The 26,005-nt window shown below is 44.6% G+C and overlaps 1 protein-coding gene across 3 annotated transcripts in view; it reads right to left on the bottom strand.

Annotated features, from left to right (window-relative positions):
- Positions 1-8,588: 8,588 nt before the first annotated feature.
- LOC135544719 (volume-regulated anion channel subunit LRRC8A-like) overlaps positions 8,589-26,005 on the bottom strand; it is a 45,142-nt gene continuing 27,725 nt past the window's right edge. The window contains exons 3-7 of one of the 3 annotated variants that reach the window (XR_010456366.1): positions 14,851-15,057; positions 10,318-10,483; positions 9,834-9,936; positions 8,754-8,831; positions 8,589-8,600 (exon numbers count right to left, since the gene is read on the bottom strand). Coding sequence is in view for 2 of the 3 variants with exons in the window: in XM_064972560.1 (XP_064828632.1) it covers positions 25,100-25,375 (276 nt within the window). In the remaining variant the exon portion in view is untranslated. Of the gene's footprint in view, positions 8,601-8,753; positions 8,832-9,833; positions 9,937-10,317; positions 10,484-14,850; positions 15,058-20,137; positions 20,554-23,818; positions 25,376-26,005 lie in introns of those variants that run through there. The other 2 variants (XM_064972561.1, XM_064972560.1) reach the window with 2 other exon arrangements.

Raw genomic sequence — 26,005 nt, 5'->3', positions numbered from 1 at the left:
GATAATCGCATGGTATGCTTTTGCCGTAAAGCCTTTTTGAAATCTGACACAATGGTTGGATAAACAAGAAGTTTATCTTTAAACCGATGTATAACAGTTGTATGTTTTATTTAAAAAAAAAAAATGAATTTGGCGCTCTGCAATTTCACTGGATGTTGGCCAGGTGGGACGCTAACGCTAATGTCACCCTGCTCCTCTGCACACTCCACTGGCTTCCAGTTGGTATTTGACCACAGAGTAGCAAGGGAAATTGCTGCCCCCACCCCCCCACCGGCTATGCACAAACCCTACACCCCAACCAGAGCACTCCGTTCTGCCACCTCGGGTCTCTTGGCCATCCGACCCCGTCAAAGTTCTTCTCTGTCCTGGCAACTCAATGGTGGAATGAGCTTCCCTCTGATGCTAGGACAGCAGTGTCTCTGCCCATCTTCCCTCTGATGCTAGGACAGCAGAGTCCCTGTCCATCTTCCCTCTGATGCTCGGACAGCAGTGTCTCTGCCCATCTTCCCTCTGATGCTAGGACAGCAGTGTCTCTGTCCATCTTCCCTCTGATGCTAGGACAGCAGTGTCTCTGCCCATCTTCCCTCTGATGCTAGGACAGCAGAGTCCCTGTCCATCTTCCCTCTGATGCTAGGACAGCAGAGTCTCTGCCCATCTTCCCTCTGATGCTAGGACAGCAGTGTCTCTGCCCATCTTCCCTCTGATGCTAGCACAGCAGTGTCTCTACCCATCTTCCCTCTGATGCTAGGACAGCAGTGTTTCTGCCCATCTTCAGAAAACATCTGAAACCCTACCTCTTCAAAGAGCATCTTAAATAAGACCGCTCAGTCTTATCCCCCCCCCCCATTAATTGCTTTTATAAAAAGGCTTGCACTTGTCTTTTCCTACTAGCACTGATATTACAGATAACTTCTTTACTGAGGAAAAATATACTTACTATGACTGTGATATGTGGTTGTCTCATCTAGCTAACTTAAGATGAATCCACTAAATCGTCGCTCTGGTTAAGAACGGCTGCTAAATGCAAATTCATGTAAAAAAAATAAAAATACAGATGGACAGTATACATGATGCTCAGTGCTACTGGTCAGTGCTACTGGTTAGTGCTACTGTTCAGTGCTACTGGTCAGTGCTACTGGTTAGTGCTACTGGTCAGTGCTACTGGTCAGTGCTACTGGTCAGTGCTACTGGTCAGTGCTGGCTGACCTGTACATCTTGGAGCAGCTGGGGCAGGTGGAACTGCCAGTCCTTACAGAAGCTGGACAGCTGCAGCAGAAAGCCCATCGTGTGGTCAGCCTCGTCCAGGCAAACCAGACTCTGGACCTTCTGCACCGCATTCAGACACTGACGGAACCAAACAGATACCTTAGGTCTCATGTTCAGACAGACACACGCATACACACAAACCTCAGGAAACATTACACAATGAGATTACCAACCCCCCTCCCACACACACACCTGCAATATGTGTTCCTGGTGCACTCCCAACAAAGTCGGGGGCCTCGTTGATGAAGTTGTAGCGTCTTGAGCAGGCTTTCCATTAGGGACATAAAGAGGTGGTACACCCCAGGCTAGCAGGGAGAGTCCTGGGACTTACGGGAGAAACCCTGATCAGGGAGATGGAGAGAAGCTAACGTTATAATAACAATTATGTTTTTGACCAGGGCCTATTGAGCTCTGGTCAAAAGTAGTGCACTATGTAGGGAATAGCGTGCCATTCGGGATGCATCCTATGTAATTCCCTCTTCAGACAAATGCCTTTATGTCTTCAACTGAAAATACACGTGCTGTGGGGAACTGAACCCAGAGACACAGAATGTGACCCGTAACCCAGTGACCAACTGCATCCCGTTCAGACTCATCATCACTTAGGTAATTTAGCCATTTTATATCAATGCTTTTATGCATTTGCAGCCATGTTGTGGATGTGTGTTACCTGTGAGGCTCCATTGGAGGGCGCTGCATAGGCACTGAGCAGAGGGAGACAGATGCTCTGGGTGACGCTGGCCCTGGCTACTGCTGCTGCCCCCTGGAGGACAGGGCACAGAACATGCTCAATGGCTGAAACACAGAGTACATGTTCATGTCTAAATAGGTTTGTCTTTGCAGAATAGATGATGATATCTAATAATATTACATCTAAGTCTTTCTACATTGTGCTATTGGGGTGTGACAATTGGTGTCCTTCTGTACCTGTGGTGGGTGGGTGAATGAGAGAGACAGAGAAAGTGTGTTCCTGTGGTGGGCGTGTAATAGAGAGACCAATAGAGACCAACATGTTTTCCTTTAGGGCCTCTACCAATTTTTGGGGGACCAAGGAAGCCGATGGACGATATTCTATGGCGATATTCAATATATTCCATAAATGGTCATAATTTATTTGTATGGTAAATCTCTATTGAGGCACTGGTCAGTAGCCTAGGCCTACAATACAGGTGAATGCATATGCAATAGAAGTGTGCATGCATCGAGTTACTGCGCTACGGCTCATTTCAGTGCAGTCTAGACGGGTTAGCAACGAACAACGTCCCGAAAACGATGCACACGCTTCAAATGGGGCAGTAGTTGATTCTGGATGGCCAGATACCAAGATGAAGGCGCGGTGGCTTCAAAACAGTGGCCCCTATCAGTCATCTAGTGTAAATATAAATCATTGGCTGGGCTGCTGGCAGCTGAAAGAGTTTTTTCCAATCACAGATAATTATTTAAAAAATGTAATCATAATTGTGGGGAGCTAGCAAGAGATGCAGCCCAGAGGTTGCTCCGGTGAAGCTAGCAGGCAATGAGTGAGTGGCGCCGGCTGTCGTTTGCAACACAAGAGGCACGGTGTGCTCTCGCTAGAAAGGGGACATTGGCTGCGCCGATAGTCAAGACTAAGAAAGGGGTAATACTGGCCCTAAATATCGGCCAAACTGATTATCGATCGGTCGTTGACTAGTGTGTACTTGTGGTGTGTGTGTAACTGTGGCGTGCGGGCCAGCGCGAGGTTGTGTTTGGATCACAGGCTCAGTTCTAGAGTGCCGAGAACCGAGTGGAGAACGGGAACCTTCCTCATCACTGGAACACAGTGTTCCTCGTCGTCACGACACAGCTCCATAGCCAGGTGTAACGCCAGCAAACACACCTTAGAGAAAGAGAAAGAATGAAAGGAAGAGGGGAACAGAGAATATTAAGGCTGAACACTTAGTCAAATTGCTTTACATAAACGACACTTGAGATGATCCACCACAGACAAGTAACATAGATCATTCTTACTGCTGAGTTGCCCTGACTAAGTTCGTCATAGATCATTCTGACTGCTGAGTTGCCCTGACTAAGTTCGTCATAGATCATTCTGACTGCTGAGTTGACCTGACTAAGTTCGACATAGATCATTCTGACTGCTGAGTTGACCTGACTAAGTTCGTCATAGATCATTCTGACTGCTGAGTTGCCCTGACTAAGTTCGTCATAGATCATTCTGACTGCTGAGTTGCCCTGACTAAGTTCGTCATAGATCATTCTGACTGCGGAGTTGACCTGACTAAGTTCGTCATAGATCATTCTATCTGCTGAGTTGCCCTGACTAAGTTCGTCATAGATCATTCTGACTGCTGAGTTGACCTGACTAAGTTCGTCATAGATCATTCTGACTGCTGAGTTGCCCTGACTAAGTTCGTCATAGATCATTCTGACTGCTGAGTTGCCCTGACTAAGTTCGTCATAGATCATTCTGACTGCTGAGTTGACCTGACTAAGTTCGTCATAGATCATTCTGACTGCTGAGTTGACCTGACTAAGTTCGTCATAGATCATTCTGACTGCTGAGTTGCCCTGACTAAGTTCGTCATAGATCATTCTGACTGCTGAGTTGCCCTGACTAAGTTCGTCATAGATCATTCTGACTGCGGAGTTGACCTGACTAAGTTCGTCATAGATCATTCTGACTGCTGAGTTGCCCTGACTAAGTTCGTCATAGATCATTCTGACTGCTGAGTTGACCTGACTAAGTTCGTCATAGATCATTCTGACTGCTGAGTTGCCCTGACTAAGTTCGTCATAGATCATTCTGACTGCTGAGTTGCCCTGACTAAGTTCGTCATAGATCATTCTGACTTCTGACTGGAGTTGACCTGACTAAGTTCGTCATAGATCATTCTGACTGCTGAGTTGCCCTGACTAAGTTCGTCATAGATCATTCTGACTGCTGAGTTGACCTGACTAAGTTCGTCATAGATCATTCTGACTGCTGAGTTGCCCTGACTAAGTTCGTCATAGATCATTCTGACTGCTGAGTTGCCCTGACTAAGTTCGTCATAGATCATTCTGACTGCTGAGTTGACTAAGTTCGTCATAGATCATTCTGACTGCTGAGTTGACTAAGTTCGTCATAGATCATTCTGACTGCTGAGTTGACCTGACTAAGTTCGTCATAGATCATTCTGACTGCTGAGTTGACCTGACTAAGTTCGTCATAGATCATTCTGACTGCTGAGTTGACCTGACTAAGTTCGTCATAGATCATTCTGACTGCTGAGTTGCCCTGACTAAGTTCGTCATAGATCATTCTGACTGCGGAGTTGACCTGACTAAGTTCGTCATAGATCATTCTGACTGCTGAGTTGCCCTGACTAAGTTCGTCAGATCATTCTGACTGCTGAGTTGACCTGACTAAGTTCGTCATAGATCATTCTGACTGCTGAGTTGCCCTGACTAAGTTCGTCATAGATCATTCTGACTGCTGAGTTGCCCTGACTAAGTTCGTCATAGATCATTCTGACTGCTGAGCTGCCCTGACTAAGTTCGTCATAGATCATTCTGACTGCTGAGTTGCCCTGACTAAGTTCGTCATAGATCATTCTGACTGCTGAGTTGACCTGACTAAGTTCGTCATAGATCATTCTGACTGCTGAGTTGCCCTGACTAAGTTCGTCATAGATCATTCTGACTGCTGAGTTGACCTGACTAAGTTCGTCATAGATCATTCTGACTGCTGAGTTGCCCTGACTAAGTTCGTCATAGATCATTCTGACTGCGGAGTTGACCTGACTAAGTTTGTCATAGATCATTCTGACTGCTGAGTTGCCCTGACTAAGTTCGTCATAGATCATTCTGACTGCTGAGTTGCCCAGACTAAGTTCGTCATAGATCATTCTGACTGCTGAGTTGACCTGACTAAGTTCGTCATAGATCATTCTGACTGCTGAGTTGCCCTGACTATGTTCGTCATAGATCATTCTGACTGCTGAGTTGACCTGACTAAGTTCGTCATAGATCATTCTGACTGCTGAGTTGCCCTGACTAAGTTCGTCATAGATCATTCTGACTGCTGAGTTGCCCTGACTAAGTTCGTCATAGATCATTCTGACTGCTGAGTTGACCTGACTAAGTTCGTCATAGATCATTCTGACTGCTGAGTTGACCTGACTAAGTTCGTCATAGATCATTCTGACTGCTGAGTTGCCCTGACTATGTTCGTCATAGATCATTCTGACTGCTGAGTTGACCTGACTAAGTTCGTCATAGATCATTCTGACTGCTGAGTTGCCCTGACTAAGTTCGTCATAGATCATTCTGACTGCTGAGTTGCCCTGACTAAGTTCGTCATAGATCATTCTGACTGCTGAGTTGACCTGACTAAGTTCGTCATAGATCATTCTGACTGCTGAGTTGACCTGACTAAGTTCGTCATAGATCATTCTGACTGCTGAGTTGACCTGACTAAGTTCGTCATAGATCATTCTGACTGCTGAGTTGCCCTGACTAAGTTCGTCATAGATCATTCTGACTGCGGAGTTGACCTGACTAAGTTTGTCATAGATCATTCTGACTGCTGAGTTGCCCTGACTAAGTTCGTCATAGATCATTCTGACTGCTGAGTTGCCCAGACTAAGTTCGTCATAGATCATTCTGACTGCTGAGTTGACCTGACTAAGTTCGTCATAGATCATTCTGACTGCTGAGTTGCCCTGACTATGTTCGTCATAGATCATTCTGACTGCTGAGTTGACCTGACTAAGTTCGTCATAGATCATTCTGACTGCTGAGTTGCCCTGACTAAGTTCGTCATAGATCATTCTGACTGCTGAGTTGACCTGACTAAGTTCGTCATAGATCATTCTGACTGCTGAGTTGCCCTGACTAAGTTCGTCATAGATCATTCTGACTGCTGAGTTGCCCTGACTAAGTTCGTCATAGATCATTCTGACTGCTGAGTTGACCTGACTAAGTTCGTCATAGATCATTCTGACTGCTGAGTTGACCTGACTAAGTTCGTCATAGATCATTCTGACTGCTGAGTTGACCTGACTAAGTTCGTCATAGATCATTCTGACTGTTGAGTTGCCCTGACTAAGTTTGTCATAGATCATTCTGACTGCTTAGTTGCCCTGACTAAGTTCGTCATAGATCATTCTGACTGCTGAGTTGCCCTGACTAAGTTCGTCATAGATCATTCTTACTGCTGAGTTGCCCTGACTAAGTTCGTCATAGATCATTCTGACTGCTGAGTTGCCCTGACTAAGTTCGTCATAGATTATCATTTTTTCAGCACATACAATTGATAAAAGATGCAGAGTTCATTTTTTGGGTATGCTTTTTCAAAACACTTGGAACAACAGGTAGGCACTGTGTACGTTTAGAAGAGTAAAATGGCGGCCTCGGTCTGGTTGTATGAGCCACCCGTCCCTCTGGTCCTTCTGGACGCTACTGGGGGCATCAGTCTCCATGCGATCCTTGTCCTCGGGGACATCCCCTGCCTGGGCCGTGTGATGCGTGCTGTCAATCAGTGCCGGTGCCTCGTCCTGCACAGTCTCACACACACACACAGCAGTAGCTGGGGAAGTTGGCAGATCTCACCACCTGGTAAATGTAATGAGCAATACTGTTACAGTGGTATACATATCATGTATACAGTGGTATACCCAGGGGTGCAAATAAGGAGATACAGTCTGGTACGGCGTCCCGGTAAAATAAATAGTGGGGGTAAGCCGTACCAGTAAAACATGAGTCTGTCAAAACAAAATGTCAAGAGAACTGCCGGCTATTAGAATGTTATTTATCATTACCACATGTCAGAGTTATGGAACAATTGCGAATGGACATTAAAACGGGCGATATAGGCTACGCTCCAAAATACGATGTGTTTCGACAAGAAACCATGGCAGAGATGAATGGAGGACAGCAGTGGACGCCAAATGTCATTAAATGTTTGTGTAAAAGGTGTCTCTTTCCACAACTATTTGGAGGCTTGAAATACATGACCCAAAAGTATTCGGAGACATGCTCGTCAAACGAATATGTGTGGACACCTGCTTGTCGAACTTCTCATTCCAAAATCTTTGGCATTAATATGGACTTGGTCCCCTCTTTGCTGCTATAACCGATCTCGACAAACCATTTCTGTATGGACCTCGCTTTGTGAACGGGGGCAGTAATCATGCTGAAACAGGAACTTCGCCAAACTGTTGCCACAAAGTTGGAAGTACAGAATCCTCTATAATGCCATTGTATGCTGTAGCGTAAAAATGTCCCTTCAATGAATCGAATGGGCCTAGCCCGAACCAAGAAAAACAGCCCCAAACCATTATTCCTCCTCCACCAAACTTTACAGTTGGCACTATGCATTCGGGCAGGCAGCATTTTCCTGGCAACCGCCAAATCCAGATTTGTCCTTTGGACTGCCAAATGGTGAAGCGCGATTCATCACTCCAGAGACGCTCCAGAGTCCGAGCTTTACACCACTCCAGCAGATGTTTGGCATTGTGCATGGCTTAGGCTTGTGTGTGGCAGCTCTGCCATGGAAACCCAATTCAGGAAGCTTCAGGAAGCTCCCGACTAACAGTTCTTGTGCTGAAGTAGCTTCCAGAGGCAGGTTGGAACTCGGTAGTGAGTGTTGCAACCGAGGAAAGACGATTTTTATAGATTCTATGATTAGGCCTGCAGGCGTGTGCACACATAGCAGGTTCCGTACGGGGAAGAAATTACATATACTTTCACACCTGGTATACCATACACACACCCACACCTAGATACACACAGCGGTTGTTCCCTTCCATACCATCGAGGTCATGCATCTGCAGCGCAGAGATGAGAGCAGAGGCCTTGGTCTTTGCCATCAGCTGCTGGTCGGTCTGCAGGACACTATCCAGGATCAGAAAGAGGGGAGACAACACGTCAGAGGTCGTGGCCACCACACTGGAGGGGAAAAGGAGGATGATGGAGGGAGGATGGGTAAAAAGAGGGGAAGATGTTAGAGCCAATGATGTATAGAGAGAATTGAGACTGAATTAAGTATACAACACAGGTTGGAGGTGATTTTTCTACCTGAGTGGACACAATGTATACCTATTACATCAATTCAAACACACACACACACGCACACACACGCGCACACACACACACACACACACATGCACGCACACACACGCACGCACGCACACACACACACACACACACACACACACACACACACACACACGCACACACACACACACACACACACACACGAACACACACACGCACACACGAACACGCACACACACACACACACCTTCTCCACTGTTTGATCAGCAGCAGGGTAATCCCAGACGTAGACAGTGCACCGATCTGGGCACCAGCAACTGAAGAGACAGTGGACGAGAACATGAGTGAAAAGATGAGTGAGACAGGGATGATGAGTAAACAACTGAGTTAAAAGAAGTACAGAGATTAAATACAAGAGAGGAAGTGACGGCAAGTACACATTGCAGCAGTTGTCATGGTGACTAACTCACAACAGCTTTGGTCCCATTCAGCACATCCATGAAGGGCTTCAGTCTGGCAGAGTCCTCATTCAACTGCATCACATCTGACTGGAGACAATACCACACATCAATCAACCAACCAATCACATTGACATATCTGCATTTCACTCTGGACAGAATAAATGTAAGACTCAACACACATCAGGTTTATATAACATACAACAACCAGTTCCAGTACTCGTAACTAAACTAATACAACTGATCACATGAAATTGGTAGTCTCATATCGCTACTATAACCCAAAGTAAAATCTGCACTTAAATTAATTCAACCTTGAACTTGAAAGTCACAGTTCAGTGCAGAGCAGTGGGTAGTGGGATGTGATAACGTACATGACCATGGCTGCGCAGCATTCCATATATACAGTGTATACCAGCCATTAGGAGCACATTCCTAATGTTGAGTTGAACCCTCCCCTGTGGCCCTCAGAACAGGCGCAATTCATCGTGGCATTGACTTGACATCGTTCCACAGGGATGCTGGCCCATGTTAAATCCAATGCTTCCCATGGTTGTGTCAAGCTGGCTGGATGACCTTTGGATGGTGGACCATTCTTGATACACACAGGAAATGGTTGAGCGTGAAAAACCCAGCAGTGTTGCAGTTCTTAACACAAACCGGTGCGCCTGGCATCTAACCAGTTCAAGTGCACTTAAATATTTTGTCTTGCACATTCATCTTCTGAATGGCACACACACAATCCATGTCACAATTTTCTCAAGGCTTAAAAATCCTTCTTTAACCGGTCTCCTCCCCTTCACTGATTGAAGTGGATTTAACAGGTGACATCAATAATGGATAATAACTTTCACCTGGATTCACCTGGACAGTTTATGTTATGGAAAGAGCAGGTGTTCTTAATGTTTTGTATACTCAGTGTATAAACATGCACACATATATTTTGTATACATTATTGGGTCATGGTGTACGTGACTGGTGGAGAGGATGAGCAGCAAGAACCAGGTTGACATGACCATCTGGGTCTCTGAGAATGAGCGCATGCCCTCTTCCTCAGTCTCAGCTATGTGCACCACCAGAGACTTGACGTACTGGGACCAGTAGTGCCGCCCACTGGAGAACTTCTGCAGTGCGTCCTTCAGACTCTTCTCCAGGGAGACACTGGGGATCAGAGGTTCGTTCAGATGGAAGAGTACTGCGTAGAATAGATATGAATGCATCTCAGGTAGGATAAGGAATTTGTGACGTATCTATCCATTACGTTTCAAAAGTCCATCTCATTTAGTTAATTTCATATCTCTATTTTACTAATTTTCTCAAGACGTTTTTTGCATTTCGCTCCAATTCCCACAGATATACAAAACTTGACACATCACATGCAATTCAGGTTGACGGAGCCATTGATACCAGTAACAACTCAATCCACCAATCCAAACAGAGGAGGAAATATCATAAATTTAATATATTAAAACTCATAAAAACAATGTTACTGTATCATCTCTCATGTCGGTCTGTGTGTGTTCACGTGTGTGTCTCAGGTTGTGTGCGCACCTAGGCAGTGTCATAGCTCACTCACTTGGTGCGTAGGACAGAGATGGCTCTGTCCCGTTGGTCCTGCCACAGGGCGTGGAGGAAGGCCAGGATGGCGTGATGCAGTGGGGGGACACCAGTACTTCCCCTGCTGCCGAGTCGATTAGGTCCAACAGCACCTGCAGACAGCTCCACTCACCCAGCAGAAACTCCTGAGGGGGAAGGAGGGAGGGAGAGAAAGAAAGGTATTTTAAATGACTGAACTCTGAGTCCACAGCCTTGAGATGGGAAGAAGAATTCATCTTGAATAAAGACGCAGAAACTAAAAAATAAACGCTACATGTAAAGTGTTGTTCCCATGTTTCATGCTCTGAAATAAACAATCCCAAAAATGTTACACACACACAAAATGCTTATTTCGCTCAAAATGTGCACTTTTCTTTTTACATCCCTGTTAGTGAGCATTTCTCCTTTGCCAAGTTAATCCATCTACATTACAGTTATGGCATATCAAGAAGCTGATTAACACAGAATGATTATGACACAAGTGCACCTTGTGCTGGGGACAATAAAATGCCACTCTAAAATGTGGTTTTGTCACACAATGCCACAGATGTCTGAAATTTTGAGGGAGCGTGCAATTAGCATGCTGACTGCAGGAATGCCCAACATAGCTGTTGCCAGAGAATTTAATGTAAATATCTCTACCATAAGCCGTCTCCAACATTGTTTTAGGGAATTTGGCAGTACGTCCAACCGGTCTCACAACCACAGACCACAAGCGGTTTGCTGTTGTCAACGTTGTGAACAGAGTGCCACATAGTGAAGGTGGGGTTATCGTATGGGCAGGCATAAGCTATGGACAACGAACACAATTGCATTTTATCGATGGCAATTTGAATGCACAGAAAGGTATCTGTGACTAACATATGCATATCTATATTCCCTAGTTGTCACAAATATCATCGAAGGTGGCTCCCATTCCTGTTCGGGTGGCGCTCGGCTGTCGTCATCGCCGGCCTACTAGATGCCACCGATCCCTTTTCGTTTTGTTTTGTCTAATTGTCTAATTGTTCACCTGTTTCTTGTTGGGGTTTTGGGGTTGGTATTATTTAAGTTTGTTTATCCCGCTTGTGTTTGTGCTTGTTGCTATGTACGCAAGAGGTGTATTGTTTGGGTTTTCGCTGTCCGGGTTATTACCAGTGGTCCTTGGGTTGTGTTTGTGCGGGCTTGTTGCTATGTACGCAAGAGGTGTATTGTTTGGGTTTTCGCTGTCCGGGTTATTACCAGTGGTCCTTGGGTTGTGTTTGTGCGGGCTTGTTGCTATGTACGCAAGAGGTGTATTGTTTGGGTTTTCGCTGTCCGGGTTACCAGTGGTCCTTGGGTTGTGTTTGTGCGGGCTTGTTGCTATGTACACAAGAGGTGTATTGTTTGGGTTTTCGCTGTCCGGGTTACCAGTGGTCCTTGGGTTGTGTTTGTGCGGGCTTGTTGCTATGTACACAAGAGGTGTATTGTTTGGGTTTTCGCTGTCCGGGTTACCAGTGGTCCTTGGGTTGTGTTTGTGCGGGCTTGTTGCTATGTACACAAGAGGTGTATTGTTTGGGTTTTCGCTGTCCGGGTTACCAGTGGTCCTTGGGTTGTGTTTGTGCGGGCTTGTTGCTATGTACACAAGAGGTGTATTGTTTGGGTTTTCGCTGTCCGGGTTACCAGTGGTCCTTGGGTTGTGTTTGTGCGGGCTTGTTGCTATGTACACAAGAGGTGTATTGTTTGGGTTTTCGCTGTCCGGGTTACCAGTGGTCCTTGGGTTGTGTTTGTGCGGGCTTGTTGCTATGTACACAAGAGGTGTATTGTTTGGGTTTTCGCTGTCCGGGTTACCAGTGGTCCTTGGGTTGTGTTTGTGCGGGCTTGTTGCTATGTACACAAGAGGTGTATTGTTTGGGTTTTCGCTGTCCGGGTTACCAGTGGTCCTTGGGTTGTGTTTGTGCGGGCTTGTTGCTATGTACACAAGAGGTGTATTGTTTGGGTTTTCGCTGTCCGGGTTACCAGTGGTCCTTGGGTTGTGTTTGTGCGGGCTTGTTGCTATGTACACAAGAGGTGTATTGTTTGGGTTTTCGCTGTCCGGGTTACCAGTGGTCCTTGGGTTGTGTTTGTGCGGGCTTGTTGCTATGTACACAAGAGGTGTATTGTTTGGGTTTTCGCTGTCCGGGTTACCAGTGGTCCTTGGGTTGTGTTTGTGCGGGCTTGTTGCTATGTACACAAGAGGTGTATTGTTTGGGTTTTCGCTGTCCGGGTTACCAGTGGTCCTTGGGTTGTGTTTGTGCGGGCTTGTTGCTATGTACACAAGAGGTGTATTGTTTGGGTTTTCGCTGTCCGGGTTACCAGTGGTCCTTGGGTTGTGTTTGTGCGGGCTTGTTGCTATGTACACAAGAGGTGTATTGTTTGGGTTTTCGCTGTCCGGGTTACCAGTGGTCCTTGGGTTGTGTTTGTGCGGGCTTGTTGCTATGTACACAAGAGGTGTATTGTTTGGGTTTTCGCTGTCCGGGTTACCAGTGGTCCTTGGGTTGTGTTTGTGCGGGCTTGTTGCTATGTACACAAGAGGTGTATTGTTTGGGTTTTCGTTGTCCGGGTTACCAGTGGTCCTTGGGTTGTGTTTGTGCGGGCTTGTTGCTATGTACACAAGAGGTGTATTGTTTGGGTTTTCGCTGTCCGGGTTACCAGTGGTCCTTGGGTTGTGTTTGTGCGGGCTTGTTGCTATGTACACAAGAGGTGTATTGTTTGGGTTTTCGCTGTCCGGGTTACCAGTGGTCCTTGGGTTGTGTTTGTGCGGGCTTGTTGCTATGTACACAAGAGGTGTATTGTTTGGGTTTTCGCTGTCCGGGTTACCAGTGGTCCTTGGGTTGTGTTTGTGCGGGCTTGTTGCTATGTACACAAGAGGTGTATTGTTTGGGTTTTCGCTGTCCGGGTTACCAGTGGTCCTTGGGTTGTGTTTGTGCGGGCTTGTTGCTATGTACGCAAGAGGTGTATTGTTTGGGTTTTCGCTGTCCGGGTTACCAGTGGTCCTTGGGTTGTGTTTGTGCGGGCTTGTTGCTATGTACACAAGAGGTGTATTGTTTGGGTTTTCGCTGTCCGGGTTACCAGTGGTCCTTGGGTTGTGTTTGTGCGGGCTTGTTGCTATGTACACAAGAGGTGTATTGTTTGGGTTTTCGCTGTCCGGGTTACCAGTGGTCCTTGGGTTGTGTTTGTGCGGGCTTGTTGCTATGTACACAAGAGGTGTATTGTTTGGGTTTTCGCTGTCCGGGTTACCAGTGGTCCTTGGGTTGTGTTTGTGCGGGCTTGTTGCTATGTACACAAGAGGTGTATTGTTTGGGTTTTCGCTGTCCGGGTTACCAGTGGTCCTTGGGTTGTGTTTGTGCGGGCTTGTTGCTATGTACACAAGAGGTGTATTGTTTGGGTTTTCGCTGTCCGGGTTACCAGTGGTCCTTGGGTTGTGTTTGTGCTTGTTGCTATGTACACAAGAGGTGTATTGTTTGGGTTTTCGCTGTCCGGGTTACCAGTGGTCCTTGGGTTGTGTTTGTGCGGGCTTGTTGCTATGTACACAAGAGGTGTATTGTTTGGGTTTTCGCTGTCCGGGTTACCAGTGGTCCTTGGGTTGTGTTTGTGCTTGTTGCTATGTACACAAGAGGTGTATTGTTTGGGTTTTCGCTGTCCGGGTTACCAGTGGTCCTTGGGTTGTGTTTGTGCGGGCTTGTTGCTATGTACACAAGAGGTGTATTGTTTGGGTTTTCGCTGTCCGGGTTACCAGTGGTCCTTGGGTTGTGTTTGTGCTTGTTGCTATGTACACAAGAGGTGTATTGTTTGGGTTTTCGCTGTCCGGGTTACCAGTGGTCCTTGGGTTGTGTTTGTGCGGGCTTGTTGCTATGTACACAAGAGGTGTATTGTTTGGGTTTTCGCTGTCCGGGTTACCAGTGGTCCTTGGGTTGTGTTTGTGCTTGTTGCTATGTACACAAGAGGTGTATTGTTTGGGTTTTCGCTGTCCGGGTTACCAGTGGTCCTTGGGTTGTGTTTGTGCGGGCTTGTTGCTATGTACACAAGAGGTGTATTGTTTGGGTTTTCGCTGTCCGGGTTACCAGTGGTCCTTGGGTTGTGTTTGTGCTTGTTGCTATGTACACAAGAGGTGTATTGTTTGGGTTTTCGCTGTCCGGGTTACCAGTGGTCCTTGGCTTGTGTTTGTGCCTGTGTTTTGGCGTCACCCATTTGTACGTGTTCCTGGTTGTTTTGGACATTAAAGCATTTTTCCCTGGTATCATCTGGTCTCTGCGCCTGACTCCACACCCATCACTCTTCAGATGTTATACTAATCATGTGAAATCCATAGATTAGGGCCTAATGGATTTAAATTGACTGATTTCCTCATATGAACTGTAACTCAGTAAAATCTTTGTAATTGTTGCATGTTGTTTACATTTTTGTTCCGTTATATGTGGCAAAAATCAATACACAAAGTCTGTTAACAAGTAAACAAAATGGAGTCCCAACATATTTCAGTCCTATTCTCAGACTGCCCAGTCTAGCTCCTCACCTTAGACCCCTCTGTGCTGTCCTTGACCTCCAGGTTGAGGAAGAGCTCAATGAGGCCCAGCTGGCTCTCCACGGCCATGGTGAGAAGCTCCACGGTCATGACCTTGATCCTCATGTCCTCCGCCTTGCTCTGCAGCCGCGTCAGGAAGGTGTCCCGGATGGCCGCCACGTCACCACCCGGGCAGGCGTACACCGACATGGGCGCCACCTGGAAATCAGCAGGTTCCGTAAATATTACACTGGATATTGATAGACTAGTGGGACTGTAGTCTTGGTCAAAGGAAATGTGAACAGCTGCTCACTGCTCTCCGCTTTCAAGCACTGTACAACCTGGGGATGTCAAAAAGGCTATACCGTCAGATTTTAGCAGTCAAGGCATTTTTCTACCAGGCCAGAGTCAGATGAACTCGTAGGTACCATTTTCATGTCTCCGCGTCCAGTATAAAGGAAGTTAGAGGTAGTATCACGAGCCGGATGCTAACTAGCATTAGCGCAATGACGAAGTAGAGCTCTAGAGTAACATACCTGTAGATTTTTTGGGCTCACTAGCCACTAGGGAAGATTTTAACAGCATTACTACTCTTACTGATACTGCTTATCGAACCGGTACTTTAACATTATTCTCATCAGTTCTTTTTGTTATTTTTTTACAAAATGTAAAATAAAATATTATTTACAGCAAAAGAAACTTCAATGTTTTGAACAAATCAGTATTACAGACTAACGTTGTGATGAAAATGTAGATCAAGGGAAATAAACAATATATTCCTGCAAAAGGACTATACAGTAGTAATGCAGTGGTATACAGCAACACAGGTGGGGCATGCAGGTAGGCTGCAAAAGGACTATACAGTGGTATACAGCAACACAGGTGGGGCATGTAGGTAGGCTGCAAAAGGACTATACAGTGGTATACAGCAACACGGGTTGGGAATGGAGGTAGGCTGCAAAAGGACTATACAGTGGTATACAGCAACACAGGTGGGGCATGCAGGTAGGCTGCAAAAGGACTATACAGTGGTATACAGCAACACAGGTTGGGCATGCAGGTAGGCTGCAAAAGGACTATACAGTGGTATACAGCAACACAGGTGGGGCATGCAGGTAGGCTGCAAAAGGACTATACAGTGGTATAAAGCAACACGGGTGGGGCATGCAGGTAGGCTGCAAAAGGACTATACAGTGGTATAAAGCAACACGGGTGGGGCATGCAGGTAGGCTGCAAAAGGACTATACAGTGGTAATGCAGTGGTATACAGCAACACGGGTGGGGCATGTAGGTAGGCTGCAAAAGGACTATACAGTGGTATACAGCAACACAGGTGGGGCATGCAGGTAGGCTGCAAAAGGACTATACAGTGGTAATGCAGTGGTATACAGCAACACAGGTTGGGCATGCAGGGAGGCTGCAAAAGGACTATACAGTGGTATACAGCAACACAGGTTGGGCATGTAGGTAGGCTGCAAAAGGACTATACAGTGGTATACAGCAACACGGGTGGGGCATGCAGGGAGGCTGCAAAAGGACTATACAGTGGTATACAGCAACACAGGTTGGGCATGTAGGTAGGCTGCAAAAGGACTATACAGTGGTAATGCAGTGGTATACAGCAACACAGGTTGGGCATGTAGGTAGGCTGCAAAAGGACTATACAGTGGTATACAGCAACACAGGTTGGGCATGTAGGTAGGCTGCAAAAGGACTATACAGTGGTAATGCAGTGGTATACAGCAACACAGGTTGGGCATGTAGGTAGGCTGCAAAAGGACTATACAGTGGTATACAGCAACACAGGTTGGGCATGCAGGTAGGCTGCAAAAGGACTATACAGTGGTATACAGCAACACAGGTGGGGCATGCAGGGAGGCTGCAAAAGGACTATACAGTGGTATACAGCAACACAGGTTGGGCATGTAGGTAGGCTGCAAAAGGACTATACAGTGGTAATGCAGTGGTATACAGCAACACAGGTTGGGCATGTAGGTAGGCTGCAAAAGGACTATACAGTGGTATACAGCAACACAGGTTGGGCATGCAGGTAGGCTGCAAAAGGACTATACAGTGGTATACAGCAACACAGGTGGGGCATGCAGGGAGGCTGCAAAAGGACTATACAGTGGTATACAGCAACACAGGTTGGGCATGCAGGTAGGCTGCAAAAGGACTATACAGTGGTATACAGCAACACAGGTGGGGCATGCAGGTAGGCTGCAAAAGGACTATACAGTGGTATACAGCAACACAGGTGGGGCATGCAGGTAGGCTGCAAAAGGACTATACAGTGGTATACAGCAACACGGGTGGGGCATGTAGGTAGGCTGCAAAAGGACTATACAGTGGTATACAGCAACACAGGTTGGGCATGCAGGTAGGCTGCAAAAGGACTATACAGTGGTATACAGCAACACAGGTTGGGCATGCAGGTAGGCTGCAAAAGGACTATACAGTGGTATACAGCAACACAGGTTGGGCATGTAGGTAGGCTGCAAAAGGACTATACAGTGGTATACAGCAACACGGGTGGGGCATGCAGGTAGGCTGCAAAAGGACTATACAGTGGTATACAGCAACACAGGTGGGGCATGCAGGTAGGCTCCAAAAGGACTATACAGTGGTATACAGCAACACAGGTGGGGCATGCAGGTAGGCTGCAAAAGGACTATACAGTGGTATACAGCAACACAGGTGGGGCATGTAGGTAGGCTGCAAAAGGACTATACAGTGGTATACAGCAACACGGGTGGGGCATGTAGGTAGGCTGCAAAAGGACTATACAGTGGTATACAGCAACACGGGTGGGGCATGCAGGTAGGCTCCAAAAGGACTATACAGTGGTATACAGCAACACAGGTGGGGCATGCAGGTAGGCTGCAAAAGGACAGAGTTCTTAGCAGTTATTCTGGAGAAAGATCAACATATTTGCCTTTTCTGGCAGAAGTCGGGACCTCTCCTGGCTTATTGTGTTCCCTGCAGTCGAATATACTCTCTCGCTCGGGGTGGAGGCGGCTTGAGCACAGAGGTAGCTTTTTGCAATGTTTGTGAGGAGGGGCAGAGTAGCTCTACTCTCCCACCACCACTACATCACAGGATATTCAGCCATGGGGATGGGAGGCAAGCCTTTGTAGAGCTCAAAAAATCAAAAAAGATGGAGTGGAACCAAAACCTGACTGGACAAAAGCCAGCATAGAGCACACTCGGGCCCTTACAATGCCAGCCGGCGCGGTTCTAGATTGAAAGGGGGATACCTAGTCAGTTGACTCAATTGAAATGTCTTCCGCATTTAAACCAACCCCTCAATCAGAGTGAACACAAAACAGAGTAAAAACATCTATGAAGTCATTCAGTTGGCTGACTGAAATATGTATCATTGTCCTGTCAACCACCCAAATATGTATGGCTTATAAGAAACAACGAAATTGTTTGACAAACACAATCTGAACTTCCATGGGCCTTCCAATACTGAGAGAGCATGCCTTGTCCATTTGTCATTTGTCATGCTGCTGAGCTATTATTTAACTAATGCCATCGTACCATGTCAACCTTTTGCACCTGCACATTTTGTTGCTAAGCCAAGTACATTATGTAATGAAAGTAAAAAGCAGTTTTCTATCTCAGCCTCCCTAAAAATGTGAGAACTTTTTAACTATATCATGAACTTAAGCAGGTCGTGCAGTGTTTCCCAAACTATGCAACCCAAATTATGGATTGAGAATGCCGATAATTTCTCTAATCTTCATGGCCAGACATTTATGATATTTTTATGGTAATACACAACCAGAGAATCTTTTTCTTACATGACAAAATTAAGGCCTACTCAGTGCTCACACGGGGGCGCTCCACCCACACTGGATGCACAAAAGGATTGTCGAAGCAAGGCATGCATCCCATGGAGCACTGAAGACCATTTCTGTGAGAATTACAATTTTGCTTGTGAAAGCAAACTGTCAGTCATTCTGCAGAAACATATAGGAATTTGGGGACATATACATGTACAGTCAAAAGTTTCGACACCTACTCATGCAAGAGTTTCTTTATTTTTACTATTTTCTTCATTGTAGAATAATAGAAGACAAACTATGATATAACACATATGGAATCATGGAGTAAGCAAAACAAGTGTTAAACAATTCACAATATACCCAATAGAGATGTTTTGGGATGAGTTGGACTGCAGAGTGAAGGAAAAGCAGCCAACAAGTGCTCAGCATATGTGGGAACTCCTTCAAGACTGTTGGAAAAGCATTCCAGGTGAAGCTGGTTGAGAGAATGCCAAGAGTGTGCAAAGCTGTCATCAAGATAAAGGGTGGCTACTTTAAAGAATCTCATATAAAATATTTATTTTTTAACACTTTATTGGTGACTATATGATTCCATATGTGATATTTCATAGTTTGTCTTCACTATTTTTCTACAATGTAGAAAACCCATTGAATGAGTAGGTGTCCAAACGTTTGACTGGTACTGTATGTAAAATATGCAAAAACCGGCACATTGCTGATGGAACAACAAAAGAAGTTACAGGGTATGCATAAACTGTTGGGACCATGGCATAACGACCTACCTAAAGTGACGGCACAGTGGTGGTAGGTGCAGAGGTCTTCCCCAAAGACTGATACAAGATTACATGCTATTTAATCTCCCCAATGACTAAGCTCATAATTGAGGGTATTGCAATCTGACCCTAGATCTGTTGTTAAGGGCAACATGTAGAGCCAGATATCGTTCCTACAGGGGCCTAAGTCATCTTGTAATCAGCTATTTTCTGTGGGTCACACACACGCACACACACACACACACACACACACACACACACACACACACACACACACACACACAGGTGTCACTGCTCTGTAAACACTTGGCTGACCTCACCATCGGTCCGTTAACTCGCCTGTTCCCTCTATGGTGACATGCTGGAGTGGAGTGGGGATAGATGTTCAATGTGCATTTAGGGGGGAACGTCTACAGTCTTGTGACTCAAAGGTGAAAGTGTTGCCACTGTGTTGAAGGTCAGGCCAAGTACAAAACAGATACACATTTTTGCTTGTTGGGGGAGGGGCATGGAAAGGACATAAAAAGCTAGAGATGAGTTAGATACAAATAGTTCATTAAAAATTATGTTTTAACAGTGTAAAAACAGTACATACGCAGAGTTAGATGTGATTCAAAACAATAGCATGTAACCATCACCTCAGCTGAACATAGAGGCCTACACAAAGAGGGGGGATTTTTTGTGACGCTATAAGGCTGTTAAAGTATTACTTTAATTATATACATATATGGCCACAGCAAAGAAGAGAAATATACTCAAATATATGATCCAGTTTTATTTGCAGAATCTCTATTTCCTACTCTGAGTCAGTCAGCGCTGTTATCATATTCACCCTTTCAAGCCCGCGCCACACTAAAGCTGTGAATCAATGAGCTCGCCAGTGAAGCCCTGAGATTAAATCCTATGGCACTCAGATCAGTTTTGGTCATCAATCATAACAGCCCTGTCAAGGAATGACCAGGAGTCCGTTTGAGAGCTGTACCTGTTTGCAGTTGTTATCAAATGTTCTAAAAAGCCTGGAACAAGTCAGAGAGGAATACTTGGACATTATAGTATGTCTGTAGTCAAACAACGATTTATATAAACTCACTAGATGACTGTTAGGGGGCGCTATGTTGAAGCCACCATATCTCCATCTTGGTACTCCCCCACTGTTAAAAAATATATTTTAGAAGCTATAGAAATGCATTTATTAAATGTCTACATTTGTTTTTGCCACATGTATTATAATTACAGACACCTTAATGCATACTTAAACATACAAATAGAAAATGAAAAAATATATAAACATTTTCCTTAAAGCATCATTTTTGGAGATTAATAATATTAAAGGACACTTTTTGGGGGATTAATGCTACTACAAACAAAACAAATCTTAAATACATGCAATTTTGTAGTTGAAACATTTAATTGAAATAAAATCAGCAAAAAAAATAAACATCCCTTTATTAGGAACCTGGTTTAGACATTAATGGCTGTGTGTTGAGTTATTTTGAGGGGACAGCAAATTTACACTGTTAAACAAGCTGCACACTCACAACTTTATATTGTAGCAGAGTGTCATTTCTTCAGTGTTGTCACATGAAAAGATATACTCAAAATATTTACAAAAATGTGAGGGGTGTACTCACTTTTGTGATATACTGTATATATACACATTTTTGTAATAATGACAATTGCAACAATACTGAATTAACACTTTTATTTTAACTTAATATAATACATATGGGTTTTTGGATGGGTGTTCTTAAGGTGATTCCACAGGTTGGTGGTATGTTTTGATTTAGCCGTTGCTGACCCCATGTTTACATCTTTATCACAAATAAGACGCCTTGCTTTCCCTGGTGCCAATTCCATGTAATAGTCCCACACTGGTGCTCTGCTTTTCTCTGCCATCTGTAAACACACACAGCTCTGAAGTGACAATGATGCTGAAGAGTCTGCTTAGGAGACAAATACTCTCAACTGTTTGAATAAAAATAGAGTTTAAGTTACCTGTGATGAATGTTGAAAACAGAAACTGTCATTTCTATATACAGGAAATCCTATTTTAATAACGGACATGGTAAGAATTGACTACCAAAGTGCGAGTCATAATTCCCATGACACCTTCTAGCAAAATCTGAAAAGCGGGTTCCTTCATTAATTTATTCCATAGGATATTTTTTAGATTCACTTAAAATAAGGTCTGTGTTTCGTGTAGGCTTACACCACCTTGCCAATTGTATAGCTGTGTAGATATCCATAGGACAAGGTAACTCTGATCAATATTGGCTAAATATAAGCAAAGATCTTTTTTTTTGTAGAGTGGATTTATGAAAATATTTTGACAAACGTTACCTTATCCTAGTGAGATTTACACGGGTATCAAAACGCAGAGGCGGTTTAAGCCTGCACGAAACACAGACCTTATTTGAAGTATCAAGACATTCTCTATGGAAGACATGAACGGTAAAATAATGAAGGAACCTCTTTCAAGTTCAGCAGCAACTTATTACAGGAATTATAATGTGTCAACTATTTCTCTCTAAACCATATACCTTTGACTATTACAAGCCTGCTGCTGCCTACCACCCCTCAGTCAGACTGCTCTATCAAATATCAAATACGAGCCTTAGGTCAAATCCGGAAACGATCACCTCGAAAACAAAACGTTTATTCCGTTCCGTATTTTATCTAACGGGTGGCATCCATGAGTCTAAATATTCCTGTTACATTGCACAACCTTCAATTTTATGTCATAATAACTGGCAAATTAGTTCGCAAAGAGCCAGGCGGCCCAAACTGTTGTATATACACTGATTCTGTGTGCAATGAACGCAAGAGAAGTGACACAATTTCACCTGGTTAATATTGCCTGCTAACCTGGATTTATTTGAGATAAATATGCAGGTTTAAAAATATATACTTGTGTATTGATTTTAAGAAAGGCATTGATGTTTATGGTTAAGTACACATTGGAGCAACGACAGTCGTTGATTGATTGTTTTTTATAAGATAAGTTTAATGCTAGCTAGCAACTTACCTTGGCTTACTGCTTTCGCGTAACAGGTAGCCTCCTCGTGAGGCAGGTGATTAGAGTGTTGGACTAGTTAACTGTAAGGTTGCAAGATTGAATCCCCCGAGCTGATAAGGTAAAAATTTGTCATTCTGCCTCGTTCCTAGGCCGTCATTGAAAATAAGAATGTGTTCTTAACTGACATGCCTAGTTCAATAAAGATTAAATAAAGGTGTAAAAAAATTAAATTAAAAACATCGGCAAAATCGGCGCCCAAAAATACAGATTTCCGACTGTTATGAAAACTTGAAATCGGCCCTAATTAATCGGCCATCCCGATTAATCGGTTGACCTCCAGTCACAGCATCATCAGACTGAGCTTGTTGTCATTGCAGGCAATCCCAACGCTGTGCGTTACAGGGAAGACATACTCCTCCCTCATGTGGTACCCTTCCTGCAGGCTCATCCTGACATGACCCTCAATCATGACAATGACACCAGCCATACTGCTCGTTCTGTGCGTGATTTCCTGCAAGACAGGAATGTCAGTGTTCTGCAATGGCCAGCAAAAAGCTCAGATCTCAATTCCATTGAGCACGTCTGGGACCTATTGGATCGGAGGGTGAAATGTCCGGGAACTTGCAGGTGACTTGATGGAAGAGTGGGGTAACATCTCACAGCAAGAACTGGCAAATCTGGTGCAGTCCATGAGGAGGAGATGCACTGCAGTACTTAATACAGCTGGTGGCCACACCAGATACTGACTGTTAACCCCCCCCCCCCTTTGTTCAGGGACACATTATTCCATTTCTGTTAGTCACATGTCTATGGAACTTGTTCAGTTTATGTCTCAGTTGTTGAATTTTATGTTCACACAAATATTTACACATGTGAAGTTTGCTGAAAATAAACACAGTTGAGTGAGAGGATGTTTCTTTTTTTTGCTGAGTTTACTATAGAATTCCATGCATTCCTATAGAGGACTGCTCCTACTGGGGAGTGCCAATATGACCGTCCGGTGGCCTCTCAATGGCCAATACATAGCATCAGCAATTGAGGGTTTATATATATCATTGGTCTCAACCAATGATTTATATACACACTTGATTACTAATTGGGGATGCTGTGTTGAAACCACCACGCCTCCATCTTGGTACACCTTAATGCATACTTTTAAATTATATTATTTTGGCTAAACATACAAAAACATATTTTTTGGGTGCATTTTTAGCATCAGCAATCCAGGGTTTATATACATCATCGGTCTCGACCAGCGAGCCTTTGCTCTGGGATCGCTTGCTCCTTTCTGATGCACTCCTACTCTGTGAGCGTTGCTCCATTCATTTAAATCTGGGCCCTAGCCTTTACTAACAAATCCAAAACCGCTATCTTTTCAGAACAGAGCTAGATTCAAAACACCTAGCTGGAAAGTTTTATTCAGTAAGTAACATTGCGAGAAAAGGGAAATGCCATATGTAGTTTATACATAAAATGAAAATAAAAACAAAAATGAGTTAATCTCCCTTTCCTCCAAAGGCTTTTTCCTCTCCTAATATAACTTGGGACAGTTGGTGAGAAAAATAAAACCATCAATGCCTATGCTCGAAACAATTTTACAACAGCTATACATTTGTCTGCATATTTAGCAAAATCATGAACATTATGGTTTTAATCACAGACCATGTGGGACGTACAGCACAGCACCCAAAAGGTAAGGCCATATTAGTAACAAGAGTTGCCTGGCTGGTCTTGAAGGAATCAGCTGAGGTGGCAATTGCCCTCCAAATTATGTTGTTTACTCCAAGTCCAATCGATAAAAGTGTCTCTTCTTCGATATCCCGGCAGAATATATTGCACTAACGTGTACTGTATAAGCCAATGCCGTATCCATGGACATTGTTTTGGAGTGCAAACATCTGGATCATTTTCATTAGGGCACAGTATCAAACGTTTCAAAACATTTAGCAACAGGAAACAAAAATATGTGTTTCTTATTGATAGTCCGTCTGTTTCAGACCATTTTCTTCCATTTGGATGAACAGGCCCTGCTTTGGATGTATTGCCATCGAGATGTGTTCCCTTAAGCCAGTCGGATCCTGTGTCCTCTCACTGCCGTTTGGATAAACACATACTGCTGGTATTGGTGGACTGTATACTTTAAAGTGAAAACGATGGAAAACAGAGCACACACACATTGCTTGGTAGGCTACATGAGCCTTCCACTCCCATACAGCGTCTTTTTCATGTTGATCACTGGCTTTCTAGCAGTGGATACTATTTTTCTGAGTTCTAGGAGTGTGTGTGTTTTTTTATTTTTACCACATGGGGGAACCGTGGGGGTACTGCTTAGCTTTGTAACCCCTTGTCCCTTTGTGGTCTCTGTCTATACGGAGACGACTCAGTACTAAAAAAGGGCCTCGATCTCAGAGAGGTTTCTGTCTGGTTAGTCTGTTAAAGAGCATCTTGTGAACCTAAACAAACTCATTCAACCAGTAAAGCCAAGACACCAACTAGCCATCCTTCTCTAAACGTACGTCCAGAAATATTAACACCTCTTTCTCCTTCCCGATACCAGTGGAGGCTGGTGGAGGGAGAAATTGGAGGATGGCTGCTGATTTAAAATGACATCATCCTCCACTGCCAAATACCCCTTCTCTCTCCCGCTTTCCTCCTCTCTTTAGGCTCTCTGGAGTCTCTCCTCAGACCGGTTCTTTGTCGGCCCTCCACAGCTGCTCTTTGACCTCGGGGGGCAGGGTGTTAAAGAGGTCCTCCTCCACCACTAGACCACACCTCTTCAGCAGCCTGCACTCCCCCAGCTCCACGGGAAGGCACTCCAGACGGTTCCCCCGCAGCTCCAGCTGGGTCAGGCCAGTCAGCTCGCCAAAGCGCGAGGGCAGAGTCTGCAGGCAGTTGTTGCCCAGGTTCAGGGTGCGCAGCTTCTTGCACTGGAACAGATCCGGCGGGAGGGACTCGATCTGACAGGGACAAGGAGGGAGAACAGAGAGAGGATGAATGTTGAAAAATAGGAGAAAGGTTCTTGTATTTGTTAACTTCTCCCCAGTGCATAGTTAACAGCTATATTTGTAATAGCAGACTTGGAAAAAGAGGCGAGAGAAATCCGTGCACTGTTCCCGCCGTAGTTACCCAATCAAAAACCAGTCACACACCAGCCCATAGAACTTTAAACCAATCAGAAACAAATCAAAACAATCTGCCCTAAAGCAAAGACTGGCATGATACCCTAGCCAAGAATCTAGAGTAAATTATTTAGGTAGAGGTACAGACATACCAGAAAGTATTCAGACCCCTTGACTTCATCCAAATTTTGTAACATTACAGCCTTATTCTAAAATGGATTCAATTGTTTTTCCCCCTCATCAATCTACACACAACACCCCATAATGACACATCAATATAATACTTTTTATTTTATTTTTATTTTTTTACAAATTTGTAAAAAAAGTTAACTGAAAACACATGTACATAAGTATTCAGACCCTTTAATCAGTACTTTGTTGAAGCACCTTTGGCATCGCTTACAGCCTTGAGTCTTCTTGTGTATGACGCTACAAGATTGGCACATACATTTGGGGAGTTATTCTTCT

The sequence above is a fragment of the Oncorhynchus masou genome, chromosome 8 (assembly GCF_036934945.1).
Source record: "Oncorhynchus masou masou isolate Uvic2021 chromosome 8, UVic_Omas_1.1, whole genome shotgun sequence".
Lineage (NCBI taxonomy): Eukaryota > Metazoa > Chordata > Actinopteri > Salmoniformes > Salmonidae > Oncorhynchus > Oncorhynchus masou.
Note: the sequence above shows the minus strand (reverse complement) of the source record. Positions and strands in the feature narration are given on the sequence as shown.